Here is a 20,854-nt window from a genome sequence, read left to right on the forward strand (position 1 = left end):
CGTTGTAAGTTTTTTATTATTTATTTATTTATTAAGACACAATTACAACATCATAACAGAATATTCCAAGGCGATGTTATAACGAAATATAGGTACATATACATTTAATAAAATAACAAAAAGAAAAATATAAAACTTAAACATTCAAATTATACCCTCTTCTCAATATATTTTTGTGCTGCCTGTATAAACTTCGGCAGGCTACTAAAAATATCCGCGTCTTCCAATTTAATTATATTATTGATTAAACGAGCAGCTCGTGACATAGGGCTAAACTTAAGAAGGTTAGTCTTTGCAAAAGGGATATCTAACAGATAGAGTTGTCTTATCCTCTATCTTTATATCTATGTTAACACAAATCGTAATGAAGAGACAAGTTGTGTCTATTTATTTACGCGTCTCAGTTGACTTTAATGTGTGTACATCATTCGCTGAATAAATTTGAAATGTTAATGAAAAACATTCGCATTAAGCGAGCTTTATAAACATTATTCTAGGTGGCTCTTGTTAGCGGTTTCTCGAGATTTCAGAGAAAAATGGTACTTAATTTAATCATCGTTAAGATGAATTTTAAATTTTTATACATACAACCCAATTTGTGTTTTGAAAGGTATAAATTTATGTCTATGAGTACATCATATGAGTTTTAAACGGAGTACATAATAAAAGTACATTAATAATACGTTTATATGAGCTGAGTAGTCATTAAAATATTATGACTTTGTGAAATGTAATAATGTGACGTCACGCTTTTTTTTATTCCCTGATGAGTTATTAAATGTGAAACACCCACTTTTTAGTAAAACCATAAGTTACAATTAGTAGAAAATGAAACTATAACGTTAGACGTGTTGGCTGGCTATAAAGTTTCGACTGGTTACCGGTCACCGGGTAACGGGTTCGATTCCCGCAGGGAACAACTCTTTGTGTGATCCGCAAATTGTTACTTCGGATTTGGGTGTTATTTATCCCACCCAAAACATAAATGTGAAAGGCTGCCAAGTTCGATAATATTGGAATGCTTCGCCTATAAAAGAAGTGAGATCTAAATAAAGACCAAGTTCCATACACAGACCTCAGTTAAAAATGATATAACAAGTTGGCAAGTTTTCATACACTTTGTTATAAACCTACTAAAGGCAATGAGTCAAGTATATAATTTTCTATTAAAACTTGCCAAGTTATATCATTTTTAACTGAGGTCTGTGTATGGAACTTGGTCTTTATTTAGATCTCACTTCTTTTATAGGCGAAGCATTCCAATATTATCGAACTTGGCAGCCTTTCACATTTATGTTTTGGGTGGGATTTCATTTATTTTTGTAAGGTTTATTTTATTTTTTTCTTATTTTACTTTACTTTGACTAAATACAAACCTTCGTAAAGAATTTTAGGTCGGTACGACCATTGGAAGATATAGATAAATTTTTTGTTTTAGTTCCTTAGGGGTATGAATTTAGACCTTCATTATTTTTAAAACCGACTCACACTTGGCCATTTTCAGATTTTTTCCTTTACCTTGACCTAAAGACCTACCTCCATGCCAAATTTCAAGTCAATACGACCATTGGAAGTGATTTAGGTTTTTGATGAGTGAGTGAGTGAGTGAGTCAGTCAGTGAGTGTATAGTAAAAATAGCGATTTTCTGACGTCAATATCTCAAGACCTACAATAGGTACATTCATGAAATTTTGTATTTTAGATAAGTAAGTAGATCTCGACAGATAATAGAAATTTCATATGCGTAGATAAAATAGATTTTGAGTTATAGGTGGGTTGAACTTGGTCCGAAATGGTTCGTGTAATATAACCCACGGCCGGTGTGTCGGTTTTTTTGCTCGAACTTGGCGGACACACTGCCGTGTGTCTAGATTCTAATTTGTATGTTTGTAGATGCATCCACAACATAGGAAAAAATGCTAGTGTGGTGGTAGTTTTCACGTTCTTTAAAAAAATATAAATACTCCTCATAATGATTATCGATAAAAAATATTTTATTATAGGTGACCTATACACAACATTAATTATTGTCTTAATTGAAGAAGTACAACATATTACTTCCAGCTCTACAAATATACAACCAGTTATTTTCCACTAGATATCTACTAAAAACACAGTCTATATAAACCCACAGAAAACCTAACTAAAAACAATCACTAACCCACACCATTTACCGCCCAGTTCCTACGTAAAAAAACTTTCGCAGTTAACAAAAAAAAACCTTTTCTATTTATATTTATTCGTTGCGCGAAACTTGTGTAATTATAGAGTGCGCGTTAATCTCAATTGCTTGCCCAAATGCAAGGTAATCTGGGGTAGGCAGACAAGTAGGTAGTTAATTATGAATTTCGGGCCAGTCTGAGCTATGGTAGTAATTTTAATACGGAATTTTTCTGATGGGATTTTGGAATAGGTACTTAAAAGGAATAGGGTGTTGGAATATTTTAGTTCGTGATGTTGGGTGTAATTAACCTTAATTATACTAAGACAACGTGCAATTTACCTTTTGTTTCTATCCTAGCTTTACATGAAAAGACAATTATATGCGGCAGTCGTAAGTTAAGAAGCTATACGTTTACTAGACAAACTCTTGTGTGGGAGACGTGACGTCCTGACGACTCGACAGGAGCGATACCACGGCCTCACAGAAAACCGAATGTGAAACAACGCTTGTATTGTGTGAGTGAGGTTACCGGAGGCTCAATTAAGTAAAATAAATTAAATTAAATGGCCGGCAACGCACTTGTGGCATTTTTGCATTTGGGGTGTCCATGGGCGGCAGCGATTGCTTACCGTCAGGTGATGCGTCTGTTCGTTTACGGACCTATACTATAAAAAAACCAAGCTAATTAAAAAAAATACACAAATAATTTCACGAGTGCTTATCGTAAAAGAGAATAAAAAGTTATATTAAGTACCTACATAATCTAAAATAATAAAACAATACAAAAAAAAATTTAAACACCTACTAACAAAAGTTCACAAAACGATTTTACAGCACAACAATACCAGCCGACACCGGCAATAAAAAAAATATATATACCTATATATACAGGGCACTATAAAACACATTTGTAGGTCTCCCGGGCAATATAAGGCCAGTACAAACATAATAAATTTCTACACGCTACATTTATATCGCAAAATGCTAAATGAAGTATTTGAATCACGCACTGCTTCCAAATTGATTTGGTACTCGTCAACCATTGCCATTTAAATCCTTGGTCACGTTCTGGTTTACTGTGAGCCAAAAGTTACAATGGGTCGGTGGAATAGTAATCTCGGAGCGGGAAACGTTATGTAATTCTTGAAAATTGCTGCCCTGTCCCGTCTCCGACTGAGAATGTATCGAGGCAGAATTTGCAACTTTGCTGTGAACAAAACTTGTTTTTAGTTTCGTTTGAGATTCATTATTGTTTTGTTTTGTTTTTTTTTTGCGACTCTTAGTGTGTTTTTTTTTTTTTACCAGAGATGTGCTATGTAGCTATGTTTCGAAGATGTAATAGCTAAGCTGTGAAACTATGTGACCTTTCCTACTGATACTAAGCTGCGCAGCTCGATTATGTGATGTATTGATAGTAGGGAAGCTTCTCGAGAATTTTAAACTAATAAAATTAGCACAATACCTACTATCAGTCTATCCGTTAGACAGAAGGAAATTAGTGAATTTCTATTAAGAACATTATTCAGTATTATGGCTGAAAATATCATTCGAAATGTAAATCAATATGCAATGAGCTAATAAGTATGTTATTTAAACTTAAACCAGGATAAAACAAACAAACAAACAAACAGGCTAATTCCAAAGCCACAATAAACATTACATCAAAATACTCCGCACCATTGAGGGCAATCATCCAATTAAAACCCACATACCGACTTCAAATATAATATCAGTGGCACACTGAATCTAGTACAAGGCCGTACCATTACCACGGATATCATTCGACACTAATTAATACCCTTTATACCATAATAAACACGACAGGAAACCTCTTAATGAAACGTAAACATTAGCTAATAAAATAGACCATTTCCCATCACCTAATATATCTTTATGTGTTCATATAATCTTTAATATGCAGCCAGAAATATGATTATCATCTCAAACAAACACTGTTATTATACGCCACCCGATATGGAGTAGTGATGGGACATGAGATAGCTTTTCTATGCGAGTTATTCGATGTTAGTCGATTTTGTGAATCGTTCGCGCAGTGGCCCAATTTTCGGGTATATTGTTAGTGGTCTGTGTTCGTAATTTTCTTTATAACGAGGATGCTTAGATTGGAATTAGTGGGTAGATTATTTTGAGATGATTAAAATAGACCTAAAGGATAGCGTGAAGATACCGATTGTACTTTTTAAGTTAAGGTTTGTACTGGTAAATCTTAATACTAAGATCGATACAATAAGAGCGATGTGATAAGTAAGATTGTTAATAAGTTAACTTCTTTCTTTATACCTCAGGACGTGTTATTAAAATTAATCTAACTGCGAAAACATTTAAATAAAAACAAAATTCACAAAATGAACAAGATATCAAACAAAAATCCTAAAACCCGTTTAGGGAAGCCGTTCTCCAAACACACGAATTAACACTATAAATAAAGCTTTGTTTTTATACCAAACAGAAGTCGACTAAATTATTCGACTGCGTCCCAGCTCTTTACACTCGTTAATTTTATACGTTTGTCTAAGGGGCTTTCTTTATTAAACGTAGATATAATTAGGAACATTAATGTCAACAATAAAATAAGAGACAAAATTAATTTCAAGAAGCATTTACAAATACTGTAGCGAAGATAATTCTGTTTTGTTAATAGGAAAAGCAGGTACAAAGAAAATGGCTGTGGTGAGCAGTACATTTAGGCTACTTTATTCTTCAACAATTAACACATTTATTTTGGAAATGCTTCTCCTTTTGTTCTTGTTTGTAGAGTTGCATTTTGTGACGGATCTTGTTAGCGTTTTATGTTGAGTTTTCTGTGAATGGGATATGTTTTGTCGGGTTAAAGAAATGAATTTAGATTATTCATTTGTTAGTTATTTAAATATTGCTAGTGACAATTTTGTGATATTGATAATGATTTCAGTGTAAATAACACGTTTGCAGTCTAACGTTTATCTGGGCGACTGTTTGTAATTCAACATGTAGCGGGTTCAATTCCCGCACGAAACATTCTTTTTTTAAAGTCTCATGTTATTGTAATTCAACTTTATCAGACGGCGTTGCAACCTGGTCTTTTTTGAATGCGTTCGTTGGCTATCTTTGTACCTGCAGAAAAAGTACAGATCTGATAATCAATTGCCCTACTAACTTGCAAAAAGATTTGTTAATCCATTTAATGAAGAAAAGGCAATTACTAGTCATTTATCTCTTAAGAATGATTAGTTTGCCGAAATACGTCTTAAATATTAAATATTATAAACAAATTGTTGAGTAATCAAAAGCGCGACAGTACGTACAAATTTTATCAAGTAAAAGTTTGTTTGTCGAAGTTTATACTCGAGAGACTATAGATCATCTTTGGTAAAGGCAAATTTAATTTAATTTATCATCTATTTTTAGCTTTCGCGTGCTGTTCGTAATTAATAGATTAGTCTTGTTTTTGAGTTGTTGAAAGTATTTTAATTTATCTTTTTACTAGCTCCTGCCAACAGCTTCGCCCGAATTCTCATGGAATAAATAGTGTTTTATTACACAAGTCACCTCTGTCCCTGTTTGCATACCAAATTTCATTAAAATTGGTTCAGTAGTTTTAGCGTGATTGACGGACAAACATCTAAATAAAGAAACTTTCACATTTATATTAGTGTAATGTGATTAAAGTTGTTCAATAACTTTACTGTAATTGACGTTTTTTTATATATAAAATCAAATCGTAATCTAAGGCTTTTAGCTTGTGAAACAAATAAATCAAAGAATGACTAGTAACTTCTTAAAATTAATTGAAATAACTGAATTTAAGGCTTATCTAGTCACAATTACAATCGCTTTACCGAAATAGGTATCTATTACATAATACATATATTTATCTAAAATAAAATGTTCATTTAAATGAACGCACAAGAACAGTAATATAATACAACATATTGTTCAAAAAGTAATGAATTCATATCACAAAACAATATTCACCATTATCACGATAAAACAATTACCAACACGAAATGTCGACGAAATTTCATAACGAAAACCGCGCAATGATTAGCTTGAAAATTAATGATGTTAAAAGAAATAGCACTCATCCGATTAATTAATCATTTAAATCAATTTATTACGGTTGAAATCTGATTACAAATCGGGATAATAAATTAATAGGATGATGTAAAGACTGGAATATCTCGAATAATCCCGTGATGATGGAACAAATCCTGTTGCAACAAATAAGGGGAGTCATCGTGGACTGTGGTACAATTTATAAGCGTATACACTCATTTCGTAGTAATATTTTTTGTTAAAATTAATAAATGTAGTCTTTTATTCGTAACCATTAGTTAGAAGTTTGGAAATTCTACCTCCTGAATTTTATTTTCGTTTTTTGAGGGGGAAAATCATCTAATAACTTCTCCCGGTTTTTATTACGTAAGAGGGGGTGTCCGACTCTTACTGACTATACAACACCTCGTTTCTAGTCCTGCTTTTCGAGCGAAAGTCCAGGTAACCCGTTAGGCAGTTTGCAACTCCGGGTCGGACATCAGTCTTACTGCGCCTCATCTATAGTGCTCTAATGGCTCCTTGAGGCGTGCGTTGATTCTTGTTGACAGTCCGTATTTTTTTTTAAACCTATAAGCCATTGTTTTCTACAACCACTTAATTTAGCATTGTGTTGCTTATCAGACTAAACTATCAGTAACAATAAAAAGACGTGTCAACAAGTATTCGCCACCTAATTTTATTTGAGAAAAAAAGTGTGATAATGGTTTTAAAATTTCACAATTTTATCATTCCACAAAGATGTTTGTCACAAATGTTTTATTATAATAGTAATATTTTAAGTAAAATTCCATCTACCTCCGTTCCACAATATAATTTCAAGATGACCTTATTTCAGCCGTTAATCTGTGTACTTAGCTAATTGTATTTGGCACTGTCTTCGCAACACTGTCGGAGGAACGCTTAATTTCTTTGTTTATTGGAAACCCCTTTAATTAAAACTATTTGCTAGAAAGTTCTCTTTTGCACCGAACTAACTCTTGCTATGACAACTTAGTCTTTCTTAGCAGTATAAGGAACTTGTAAGGACACCAGCATATCAAAGTATCCGACATATGTTTACTAGATTTTAAACTTTATAACTTATTAAAAAAAGTCGAAAATTTATCGAATCACTTCAACAAATTTTGTATACTTTCATATGCTGCGTGCAAAGTAGCCAATAAAAATCCATCCAAACTAATATAAAAATCACTCTTGACATAGTCTAAAGAATTCTAGTAGCATTTAAAATAATTGGACCATCACTATTGCGCATTAAATTAATGGTACCTGTCAGAATTTGTTGAAAATCCTCCTCGAGACGAACAAAGGCGAGTGGAGAGGCCCATCGCTCTCCTTGTAACAAAAGAGCAATAAAATGTACAAGAATAGGGGAGTGTAGTCAGTAGATGCGTCATGTTTGATAACTGTTTTGATATACGTCGTTTTGGTTTGGGAATTTGTTTTTCTAAGAGATTGGGGGAATCATTTTTCTTTTCTTGGGGAGGTGTGTATATTTTTTGTTACTATGGTCTTCTTCAATAGTTGAACAGACTTAAACGACTTGAGTTTTTGCTATTGCGGTCTATTCCAATAGTTGAACAGTACGAGTTCTGTTTTGAGTATAATTGTCTTATTTTGGGGGGGGGGGATCATTCAGTAAATCAAAAGTAATTATTTCCGCCTGGGTGAGGCGAGAGGCAGTGTCGAACTCTTACTAACTAAACCCACCCCGTTACACCAGTCCACATTTCCGCATAATATTATTAGCTATGTGTCGTATAGTATTTATTAAGTTTCCGGTATTTAAAATGTTAATACTATTATTACTGAATCTAAAATTGTATAGGTCCGAAATAGACTAACCTTTAGTTGAGGAGACTGTATTATGAAAGGTAAAATAATTATAAATATTATGAAAATACTTGTTTGTTGTTCTATCGTCTAGTACTCTCGTTATTTGGATAATCAAGAGATATTTTAATAAATTATGAAGTCAAGGATGTTTTGAGCACTTTATTAAAGTGTGGGAATTTTTGTGAGGCCGTGGTGGTACCACGGCCTCATACTTATAACCTTAACTTTCAAAGTGCAACTAGCGTTGTGTGAGTGAGGTTACCAGGACCTATTCCCCAGCAATCATCAAATTCCTAAGCCCCAAAAGGCCGGCAACGCACTTGTAACACACCTGATGTTTTAGGGGTCCATAGCTTGCGTCCATTGCTTACCATTAGATGAGCCGTCTACTCGTTTACTGGCTTACAAACATACCATTAAAAAATAACACACACTAATTCATCTTTAAAATGGATAACATTCAACTGTCATTCTCTCTTTCACTCACGAGATACCACTTTAGTTCATCTCTCTATGTCATTTTCTGAATAACATAAAATATTAACACATATCTTCTTGTCACTCAAAAAATCTCATTGCTAATGTACTTTAGGGTTGCAGCCCCTGCATCTTACAAAGCAAATCCATTTTGTTCATGTTTGTAGGGAGTTTTTTGATGTATTGTTTTGTTGGGAATATCTAAGTAAAGTGTATTATTATGATGTAACATGACAAGTTTGTAGCTCAAGTGAGAGTAAGTGCGACTACCTACTGCAAAGAGTATATTAAAAGAATATTTAACTACTAAAATGTCCACCCACTTTTCACCATTCGATTTATAAGTCCCATGTAATAGGGAGTGAGCCTATTGCCATATTCTGGGCATCATACCGTACTCTGTACAACCGAGGAATTATCGAAAAGCTGAAACAAGACCAGCAATTTTTACCCGACCCGGGAATCGAACCGGAGACCCATTGCCCAGCACTCGTACTTGCGATCACTCGGCCAACGAAGCAGTCCAATTCCAGATGATCAGATCAAGATAACCAAACAAGAAAAAAATATTTTTTTTCGTTTAGGTGTTTTGAGGTCACAACCAGAGAGACACACTACCACATATACCTCTATTGCTTTAGTTCAGTTCTATTGCTTAAGCTCAAAAAACAAATTTAACAATTCACACCTAACAAACAATCCCGCTTTTTTTTTTTTAAGGGGGATCAAACAATCCCGCTTAACAATTAAAACTAAACCTTACGAAACACGCAATTCACCTCAAAATCCTCTATCACAGCATCCATTACAAGTGGCATTGTAGACAGCATAACATGACGCTGCATCAGATGACAAAGTGAGCTGCTCGAATGAAGGGCCCTTGTCGCTAAGTAATGTAGACGGCGGCGCTAACGTTAAAATGTTTCGGTTTATACTTGTACATTAATAAGGCTGAGAGAAATCATATTTTACGTGTTAATTGATATGTTTGTTGGTATTGTTTAAGTGGGTTGTGGTTATCATGTAAGATGAGAATGATGATAAAGAAGTAAATGCTAATATTAAGCTTGGCTTGGAACTTAATTTCGACTCCAAAAATAGTGAGAGAAACGTCGGAAGTAAAAAAATAAAGTAAAAAGATGTAAGGAATAATATCTTACCTTTTTATTTTTCAGTATAGATATTATTATGAACTAGAAATATATAAGGAGCTTTAGTACCTGCTACGGCTTTAATGAAAGGTAGTGTTGAGTTTGAAGATCAATAATTTATAGTAAATATAAATATACCATGAAAATGTTTCTTTCATTATAAAAATCTACGTATGAATTTGTGTTGAAAAAACTATCTTTTTCACTATCTGTCTCTGAGATAATTTACAACCCCTTATTGATTATTTAGGAAATTCGTTAGAAATCCTATAACAATAAAATCGATACAATAATTCTAACAAAATACCTTCTTGATTAATAATAAAAAGAAACTAACTTATTTAAAGAAGCGACATCCATTTCATTTTAATTTTCCGAATCCAATTAAGGATTCCTTTGACAGGCTAGCCTAGTCTTTAAATAAACGTCTATTGAAACAAATTGTATTAGTTCATATTGACCTTTGGTATAAATAGAATCTATCTGATATTGTCTTACACTAGTTCAAAGTAATTAAAAGAGAAAAAAATAGTTAAACGTAATAGAAGTTCTAATTAAAAGAGTATAATTAGTCTTCAGTGGCAATTTGTGTGAAAAAATATCATCGCGCAAAGATACTTAATAGGAGCCGTAGATTTTAAATTAGTACGAATTAAAACGCTCCGAAAACATTCTGAAATGAGGTAATTATGAATGATAAATTTGAGTTTTTATATATTTCTTTGCTGGTGGTATAAATTTTGTCGCAGATGCAAACATTTTTGTTGAAGTTTTATTCGTTTAGTGGAGGATAACTGTTCTTTGTGACAAAGGAAGAAATCATGAGATAAAAGTTAACAATTAGCAACATTCTTTTCTTAGCACTTACTTATGAAACCAATTTCAATGTCGATGCCATTTGAATCCAATAAAATCTCAATGAGTATTCAATGTTAAAACTACACCACCCCAAACGTAGCAGTTAAAATAGTATTCACAATAAGGAACATAAAGCCAAACTCAATACTATTTAGTTCATTCAATATCAACGCTGTACTTAGGCAATGGGCGCTACTGTAGTAACTCAAGAGAACGAAATTTCATAATATCAATGTCGATCAACTTGTCAATTGGAATAGGAGTCAACAGTAGCCCTCATATTATCTATCTATCTTCATATTTCCAAGCTTACAAATGACGCTAATAATCATTTCAAACTTTAAGAAGATAACAACAAACCAAAAGTAGAAACAAAATAAAATGATCAAAAACACAAAACTTAATTAAATCTTGCAAAGAGTGAAGAATAAAATAAAAGAAAATACCAGTAATTAAGCAGAAGATTGATTATAAGTTAAAATATTATTCGTTACAGATAAAGGCTCTCACTAGAATGAAATTAATTTCGAGTATCCATTAATTTTATAACAAACAAAGTAGCAATTTTACCCGAAAATTTGTTACTAGACATTGTTATATCAATTTTCATAAATAAAAGGGACAGGGTTATTAATTTTATAGCCTTATTGAAAGGAAATATATAGTGGTTTAGAGATTTATTGGCTTAAAGAGCTTGAGGGCTCCTTCTACGAATTGTAATTATTATTTTCTGATCAAACTTTCATATGTGGTAGAGGTCTGCTTTGGAAAGGTTATTTAAAAATCAATATTTTATGATTCAATTTTTCAATTTTTCAATTCAAACTTTAATACAAAATGGTGAAAAGTGGGTGTACATTGTATAGCGGCATTACGTGCCGTAATGTGCACCTCTGCCTACCCCTTCGGGGATAAAAGGCGTGACGTTGTGTGTGTGTGTGTGTGTTTTTTATGAGTAAACTTGTTTTAATATAGATAGATACTGTGAATATCTAGTATGCGAGGAGGAATTATTAAAACAGTACTGATAAATTCAATAAAAAATTCTATTGATGCAGATCAGCTAAAAACGGACTACCTAGTGGGTGGGTTTTATCAGGGCTCCGGCGCGAAAAGCAAGAGTAGGAATGGGGTGGTTTTTAATCAGTAAGTTATTTATATTATCTTTTTGGTTGAACACTAAACAAAAAAAAAAAACAAAATGTCTTCAACCACGAATTACTCGAAACCAAACCAAAAAAAGATTAACAAACACTAGCAAAAAACAATAATGAAATACTCGTAACAAACCAAATCACAAAGCGTTGCAAACAAACACATAAGAGATAAGGGCTTCATCAGACACACACATATAGACGTACATTACGAAGAACATATTACAAGGTACATTAGTAACCTACTTGATAATGAAAACGTCGTGCATTACAAAGCAGACGTTGTAATTATAGATAATGATGTTACTACAGGATTATTTCGCTTTTCCAACAGAGATGTGCTATGTAGCTATGCTACGAAGATGTAATAGCTAAGTTGTGAAATATGTGTTCGTTTCCACTGATACTAAACTATGTAGCTGTGCGAGGAAGATGCGTAGCTTGAGTATGCAATGTATGTAGTAGGGAAGCCGTCTATAGCACACCTCCATAGCACGCATCTTTCCATATAAAAAACATAGCTTAGCTGAATTCATTCTGATCCGGAGCGGGTTTACCGGGGCTCCGGCTCGAAAAGCGGGAGTAGGACCGTTCCTACTTTGTCAGTAAGAGTCTGACAGTCCCTCTCGCTTCGGTCAAGGTGGAAGAAGACATTGTATGATTTCCCCCCTTAAAAAAAGCTGAGTCCGTTTTCACCAGTGCCAATGTATACGCATTCACAGCAACGTAGCATAGCACATCTCTGGTAGAAAACCACCATTAATTTCTGAGAAACTACAAATAAAGGGCAAAGATACTGATGATTGTGTTATTTGCAGACTAATCTACTCTTTGTAAACCAGATTTTGTTTTGTTAACGAATGATGGAGACGAATTATTACGTTTAATGTGTTGTTTTGTCTTTGATGTCTTAAGTGGTAATGGAGAAACAGATTTTGAGTGGTTGAATTTATTTGTAGTAGAAGTAATGATGTACATTTTAACAAGTGGTATATTTAATGAGAAAATGTGGTTGGTTGGATAACAAAGTCACGATTTAATAAGTTTTTTTTGCTACAGTCTAGTAGTAGCGCGACAGTCACCATGTCGAGTTTCGCGAAATGCTGTTTATGAATATGAGCCTTTGGCATGGCTTGAATCTAGTCGAGTTCTTCGTTAAATAATTACGCGAGTAAGCCGAAAAACATAATATATGTACATGATTATCTAAAAAGATTACTCGCTCTCTTTGGGACTTTTAGGAAAAAAATATCTGTTCTATTTTTTGGTAATGGTTCTACGAATGCAAGAGAATAGACATTTGAATAAAGTATCATATTTTCGACTTAGAAATTTCAAACAACGACCATAGAAAATCTTATTTAGGAAACTGTAGCGAAAACTGTTTCTAAATCCTCAAAGTACTTTTCGAGATTAGCCAGAATATACTGCATAGTACCGTCGACTTTACTTCTACTATCTTGTACACACCGCCAAATATATGCATGTGTGCGAATGCATTTCAACAGCAACCCTCTCGGGGAATACAACACTATTTCTGTATTTTTGCGTCCCCCACTTCTATTACACACAAGAGCAAAAAACAAAGAGAAACATTTGCAGAAACGAATGTTTGAAAACTTCGTATTCTGTGAAACATTTCGTCAATGTAGGTTCATGTTAATCCCTGTTTAAAATTCAAAGAGCCTGCGGCCCCACTGCAGTTCGTGTAAATTAAATAGAAGACCCGGTGACTTGGCGGGATGAGATGTAAATTCTGTACTGTTGCAACTATGGTGGGAGGGGGGCAAAAACTAATTTGCGCTTTTTAAAATGCTTGAACTTGGAATCGTGGATCGGTGAGGAATGAGGTCGATTTAAATGAAATAGTTGTTTACACCGTAATTCCAAACGATTAATCGATTTCGTTTTGTTTGTATTAATTTGCTTCGTTCAACAATGGTTTTGTTCTAAAAGTAAAACTTACATATTTTTACGAGTATAACGTGCCTGCTATGAAACATACCATCATGTTACTTATTTACCAGTGTAGTAGACAGAAACACACACATAATTTAGCATAACAGACCCTATTTGCTAGTTACGTCATCAGTCCCGTGCTGTAACGGAGTTCAACTACATAGCTTCATTATTATTGAATAGCATGCGTATCTAGGGAACAGTGAGTAAAGTTCCCTAAGAAAAGGAGGATCCTCTGACCAGGTGCGCTGATAGTGCCTTGCGGCTTTCGGGACAACAGTTGTTCGTTGAGATTTTCTATCCATGTTTATTCGCATGTGAACCTTTATTCACTGTGTAACTTCTGTCATTTGTCGCTTGTCATCTGTCGCCACACGTACTTACTGGCCATGCATGGTCTTATTACATTAACTGCGTTCTATTATAACTTTTGTGAGACATACTAAATTATTTATTATGTTATCGGCTTACTCACGTAACTGTTTGACGACAAACTGCGCTACTTTCAAGCCATACTAGAGAATCATATTCATGAGCAGCATTTCGTGATACACTGCTACTGATACAGTGCAGTAGCAGCACGACAATAGCCGCGTCATGTGATGTGGAATGCTGCTCATAAAAATGAGCCAATACATAGATAATAATTAATAAAGCGAACATTATTTACTAATTCGATTCTTATTGTACCTTTACATTTATTTTGTCAATATCACTCTTGTTCTCAGGTGGGCTGGCTTCGAGCGGAAGACCAAACAGTATTATCCCTCAACGATCGAGTGGTCCTCAGTCCTCGATACTCCGTGAACCTGGACACTCCCAGCACTTGGCAGTTGAGGATCAGACCTCTGAGGGCAGAGGACCGTGGCTGCTACATGTGTCAGATCAACACCCAGCCCAGTATGAAGTGGCAGATTGGATGTATTGATGTTTATGGTAGGTGGAATTTGTGCTTAAGGGTATTGTAAATAAAGTAGCTTATTGCTTTTCAGATGAAATCAAAATAAGATTTAAGTCCATATAGATATTGAAATTGAAACTTACCTATAAAAACTAGGTATAATAACCAATTTTTATTCGTAAGTCTCAACTCCAAATAAAAAGTAAATTCAACTATTCTAATAACATTAATCTCACTGAAAAATATTTTGAAGCAATCATGTATCCAATGTTAATCTGTTAGTGGCCATTTATTAAGTATCGCTTACAAAATCCTTTGTTATAAACGAACCCGTTTAGTTTCCATCAAAACGTGAACGCCCTTAAGACTTTTAATTAAAAACGTTTTAGTATTTATTATCTTCGGACCAGTAAATTAAAAGAGAAATGGTTGCTCTCGTACAGACTAATATTGAAAAGGCATAGCTGTTAAGCAAATTACACAACAACAAATAGAAAAACTTCTAAAACAAGGGATTTTTTAATAAAAAGTCCCGAAACGAATGATTGTAAGCGAGTAATAGGTACAAATAAAAGAGAGGAAGTCTTAAGCTTATTAAGGATAGGAGATGGATCCGAAGCTTCAAAACATTTCAAAGTACTTACGTCGAACTTAGAACAAAATTCAATATCAATGAAACGTCTCGAATGAACGCTGGAAAAGTATTTTCTTCAGAAAAATAAATCACCTTAAGAGAAGTTAACGTTATTTCTACGCGCCATTGAAGGTGAGCACCAACTTTTATCGTTTGCAGCTCAAATTAGTTCTAGAGGGGGGTTTATTCTTTTTTTTCAATGCTCAAGTTTTTGAAGTATGGATTTCAATATTGAATTTTTACTATGTCTCTGGGGGGACGCCCGTAACTTTTAGGGGGACGAAGAATTTAATATGTAACATCGCGCCGGTAGTCACCGGCGATTTCTTTTTCAAAAGTATAAATGAAATATTAGGAAGTAGGTATGGACGAGATGAAATTACTTCGATAGGTAACATTTCCATTAGACGGAATTAAGATTTGAAGATTATTGGACCGGATAAATGATAAGACGCTTTTTTCAGAAGAAATGTTTTTGTTTGTCTTTTTGTTGACCTATTAATAAATCTCCCAAAAGGTTTTGATCATGGTGGCACGTCTAACTAAGCTAGCCCACTACGCAGAATATATTATAGTGGATAAGTGTGTGTAGGAAACCTTCTCTGTACCCGATGGGTCGGCAGACAACAGTATCGGAGAGTGGTCAGGTGCAGAACCAACGGCTTTAAACTTATATCCGTCAAAACTTCCGACTCCGGGCTAAAAATGGTTATTTTTCTCAGAAAAAGCCATTTTTACTTATTGTCCGCAACACATTTGACAGCAGCTGGTCACTCAACAATTGCGCCAACCATACAGTCACTCTATTATAAGAAACTTAAGTTTACCTCAAAGCAAACTGACTCTAACACACATCAAAATAGAACATACATTCACACAATGCCATTAATGAATAAAGCCTGTACTCCACAGACGTCATCAACATTTGGTGAAAGATAGAAGCCTTGTTCAACGAAGCAAAACTGTTAATTGTTCTGATTCAATCTATTAAGACCCAAAAACAACTTTTAGCCAGACGAGACGCTTTAAGTTTCATTGCTTTGAGTATTCAACTGGGTTGATAGCTATCGATTTTGGTCTTACTTTTGTGAATTGAGAATCAAATTGGAATTAGAAAAAGCTGATTAAATATTACTTGTGTGGAAATGATTTGTAATATACGTTAGCTAGCATATCTAATGATTTTTCACTTGTTTTTTTAACCACTTTAATCAATAATGACTTTTGTAATTTTCTTGGACTTGTAGTTAAAAATGTAAACTGACAAATTAGTTGCGTTTGTATTACACTTGGGAGCAAAGAAACATATTTTTATAAAATACCATATTTTTCATTTTTAAATCCCCTCTATATAACTTAAAAACAACTTCGCTTTAGAATGTACTATATTATGTACACTACATATCTTATCATAAGTAAAAATAATTCTAAAATGATTCAAGCGAAATGAAAAGTACACTCGAGCACACACAAGCATATTTAAGAGTACCTGAGACCAGCACGGACTTGCAAATCTTTAAATGTGGAAAAATACAGTCGCGCACAAAATTGCTTGCGATTCGCCTTCCATATTCCAGTGAGGTTTTTACGAAATTTTCGCGTGTATTGGACAGTGGACACAACGGTTTTTCGACAGTTATTGTTCCTTTTTTGTATACGCCACGAAAAATGGGGAATATGGTTGCTTTTATTTACTTATAGGTTTTGATCTGACTCTTGTATTTATTTCTTAACTGAAATCCGTTTTATTAACCTAAAAATAAGAATAAATTGTGCACGCATCCTTAATTGTAATATCTTAATACTAAACTGAACTGAAAAACAAAACAAAATTTGATGATTTGAAATCTTATGTTTGTATGTCTAATTTATTTATCTTGTCCACAGTTCCTCCTGACATAATCAATGAAGAAACGTCAGCAGATGTGTCAGCCCAGGAGATGGACAACGTGACCCTCATCTGTAGAGCCTCAGGGCACCCTCCTCCGAAGATCACTTGGAGGAGGGAAGACCATGAGCCTATGCTGCTCAAGAAAGTTGGCAGCAGGGACTTTTATAAAGGTACCTGAAAAATTATAATTATGTTATTATGGCCTGAGTAGAGCCAGTATACCAACTCCCCTTGAGCAAACGTGGTGATTAATGCTCAAAACTTTTTTTGTGAGAAGAGGCCTTCGGTCAGCAGCGGTTACTTATAGGCTGGTAATGTGATGTGATATGAGCTGCTTTCAGTTGTATAAACCAACTCACATTGAGCAAACGTGGTGATTAATGCTCAAAACATTTTAATGATAGCCTTTGGTCAGTAGTGACCACTTATAAAAAACATAACGTTTCAATTTATTTTTATGTCTTGTAATCACTATTATTACAACAGTATAATACAACTGCCTTCAAAGGAATTAAAAAATATGTGCCTTAGTATTGTGACAAAAATTTAACACTACTATTCAAAAAAACCGAAACATTTTATTTCAATTAGTTGAGTAATCCTTTCAAATATAAACTCTAGACCTATGGACCACCCACCAGAATACTAGTTTTATTTAGATTCACCAGAATTTCGTTTTGAAGCTTTTTGAACAAACATTCGGAAATAGAACACTGCGAAAATAGTCCAGTTAAAAGGTACTCTATTTAGAATCGAATCAAATAAAAATGCTCTACTCTCTACACAAAATCTCACATGATTAATGAATTGAAATTTGAGGGCCTTTACAAAGGACTTTTTGGAAAATAAAAAATACGCTATAATATGTATTAGGAGAGGGAAATCTCGAGAGCCAGTGGTCCGGAACATTGCTTAGCTCAGGAACCTTGGAGTCACCAGAATGGGAAAACAAAAGAAATCATTTGTCACGATACTATTGGAAAAGTTTTTGGAGCGAACCGCTCTTTGATCACGAACGTTTTCATTTCAAAGTTATTTTTGTTCGGTGATTTGAAAATCGCTCTTATATTTCCTGACAGGTTTGGCATTTATCATTTTAATATGGCTCAAGTTTCTATGTCAGATTGTCTCGTTATCGATTTTTGATGACCAGCTAATTGGACTGATTAAATTGCAATACGTATAACAATATAAGTCTATACTAAGAACAGAAAGATATTGAAGATGAAATACTTTGTCACATTAAATATTTTAAGAGGTTTTTGTGAGGTATAAAAAGGTATATCGACCCGCCTTTTATCCCTGAAGGTGTAGGCAGAGGTATACCCACATTACGGCACGTAATGGCACTGTACATCCCTTTTTCACTATTTGTTTTGTAAGTCACATATAATAGAGGGTGAGATTTACTGGGCACAATCGTAAAGTCCACTTTTAATTGGAGCTTTATGTATTTGCAACCTTAACAAATCATTCCAAATTCAACTTTAAATAAAATAAAACAAACCTTATTATAACTACAGCAAGCACGCGATACATTTTCACGTCAATTTAGATTAGAATATAGCAACTTGATTATCTGCTACGAGCGTGCATTTGAAGCGTAGGCGTCCGCTACGCTGCTACGCCGTAGCTACAAGTTTGCCACGTAGGCAGTATGGCTACAAGCCTGGGGCGGAGAACGATGCGGTTGAAGCCATTGCTTTTTTCGTTTATTTTTTGAAGTCTATACCTTGATTTTTCGCTACAAAACAAAAGGAAACGGAAGTACAAATCCCAGTTTTGAAGCATGGATATTTCTTTGCAGTGGTTTTACCGAAGCATTGATGAAATGTTTATCTTCAAAACCAATCCACCAATCGGGCAACTCAACTCAGAATAGGCAGGTGTTTTATTACACCTAGATGTGTGATATACATCTAATAATAATACATATTTTATACTAAATTGGTAATTGTATTACCAAAGAACTACCCAATACAATTATCGACATTAATCCTCGTAGCCGTTCATTATAATTATTTCTCTCCTAATTCGAACAGCCTCCATATAAACTCGACGTTCCTTAACGAGAGTACCCTTTGCCCTTTTATTAATAACATAGTACTGGAAATGCTAATCCTCCTGTCAACCGTATTGATTACTATTGAACGTAGGAGGGAGGAGGGGAGTTATTTAGTGAGGAACAATCAAGCTCTTTGTATTGTAATCTTATTATGGAAGTTTGATGGAGGAAAGAGGGTTGATTTGTTTTGACGTAATGTGATGGCTTTTGATCTATGAAAGGGTGAACAGAGGTGCACACAATTATAGGACGTATTAGGAGTTCTCAGTTTTCAGTCAGTGTGTTGTTGAGTCTCATATAACAGAGGATAAAGAATATCGAAAACTCTCAAAATTCCCTATAATAATGAATCATACTACAATTATTGTCACTGTTGCAATGTGTGGTTAAAGGCCGCTGAGTCTTAAGCACTATAATAATTCTGAGCCTATCATCTGTACCTACTCTTAGTTGTAATAAACGTTTTGAATTTGACTACTAAGAGTTTTACGAATATCAAAATAAAATCACAATAATAGTTTGTTACTCAACTAGGCTCCTTGCTCACTCAACAAGGAGTCAGACTGTTTTTTGTGTTAAACGTATTTATTATTATATTATTATTATATATATTAAACATAAACATTTTGTTTTTCTTTTATAGTCGAGAGCTACGTGGGTAGCTCGCTGCCGCTGTGGCGCGTGGACCGGCGGCAGATGGGCGCGTTCCTGTGCATCGCCGCCAACGACGTGCCGCCCGCCGTCAGCAAGCGCATCATACTTAATGTTAACTGTAAGTTAAAATACTTACTACTATATACATATTAGTATATGTGCTAGCGATATGAATGCTAAAGCAATGTAAAACTAATTTACCTCTAATTGACTGCAGTTGATGTGGTGGCTAGGCAACTGGCCGCCCAATTCCCGAACGGAGTACTCTTTGTGTGATCCACAAATTGTTGTTTCGCGTATTGGATGTCATGTGTATGTGAACTTGTATGTTTGTAAACGCACCTACGATACAGGAGAAAATCATAGTGTGGGGCAAAGCTTACAAAAAATATACATCTACTTTATTGATTGGAAAACCTCAATTCTTAAAACATGACATATAAACATACCCCTTGTAAAAATACAGCCATATTCATATTCACTGTGAAATAAAAATAAATAAACCATTCGAAAATGTCATCAAAACATTCAAATCAAATTCCATCGCCATCAAGCTAAACAGGTATAATAACGAGAAAAATAATATTCTAAAATCACAATGTAAACATTATAATATTTCGAGTAAAACGTTATATTTCGAGTAAATTATTTAATATTCGTATAACGAAGTTGATTATAAGAAAGATAACGAGTCCTTCTTACCGTTTGTCTGTAAATAAGGTCGAAATGAAACAAATTGAGCGACTCTCACCTTTGCTTCCAATACAATTAGACGATTATTCCTCTTGCCTACTTTCGTATAACTAAGCTGGTGGTCTAATTTGTGAGATGATAGCGAGTTCATATTTGCCTCTTGGTCATGTCAAAGTCAACGTTAAAGCATTTATTTCAATTAATCCTTAATTAGAAGACTTTTGCAATGTCAAATTGAATTGTGATTTAAATTGATTTGGACGTTTCAAGCACACAATTTCACATACACATCAAACCCAGACTTAAAACAATAATTTGTGGTTTTTACAAAAAAATCAAGCATAAGTCTTTTCTTGTTTGA

The 20,854-nt window shown here is 34.2% G+C and overlaps 1 protein-coding gene across 1 annotated transcript in view; it reads left to right on the forward strand.

The window, feature by feature from the left end:
• Nucleotides 1-20,854, forward strand: part of LOC118274322 (neurotrimin) — a 137,706-nt gene that overhangs the window by 105,570 nt on the left and 11,282 nt on the right. Inside the window, exons 4-6 of the mRNA XM_050705066.1 lie at nucleotides 14,384-14,591; nucleotides 17,078-17,251; nucleotides 19,790-19,918. Of these exons, the coding sequence (XP_050561023.1) occupies nucleotides 14,384-14,591; nucleotides 17,078-17,251; nucleotides 19,790-19,918 (511 nt within the window). The remainder of the gene's footprint in view (nucleotides 1-14,383; nucleotides 14,592-17,077; nucleotides 17,252-19,789; nucleotides 19,919-20,854) is intronic.

The sequence above is a fragment of the Spodoptera frugiperda genome, chromosome 3, assembly GCF_023101765.2.
Source record: "Spodoptera frugiperda isolate SF20-4 chromosome 3, AGI-APGP_CSIRO_Sfru_2.0, whole genome shotgun sequence".
Taxonomy (NCBI): Eukaryota; Metazoa; Arthropoda; class Insecta; order Lepidoptera; family Noctuidae; genus Spodoptera; species Spodoptera frugiperda.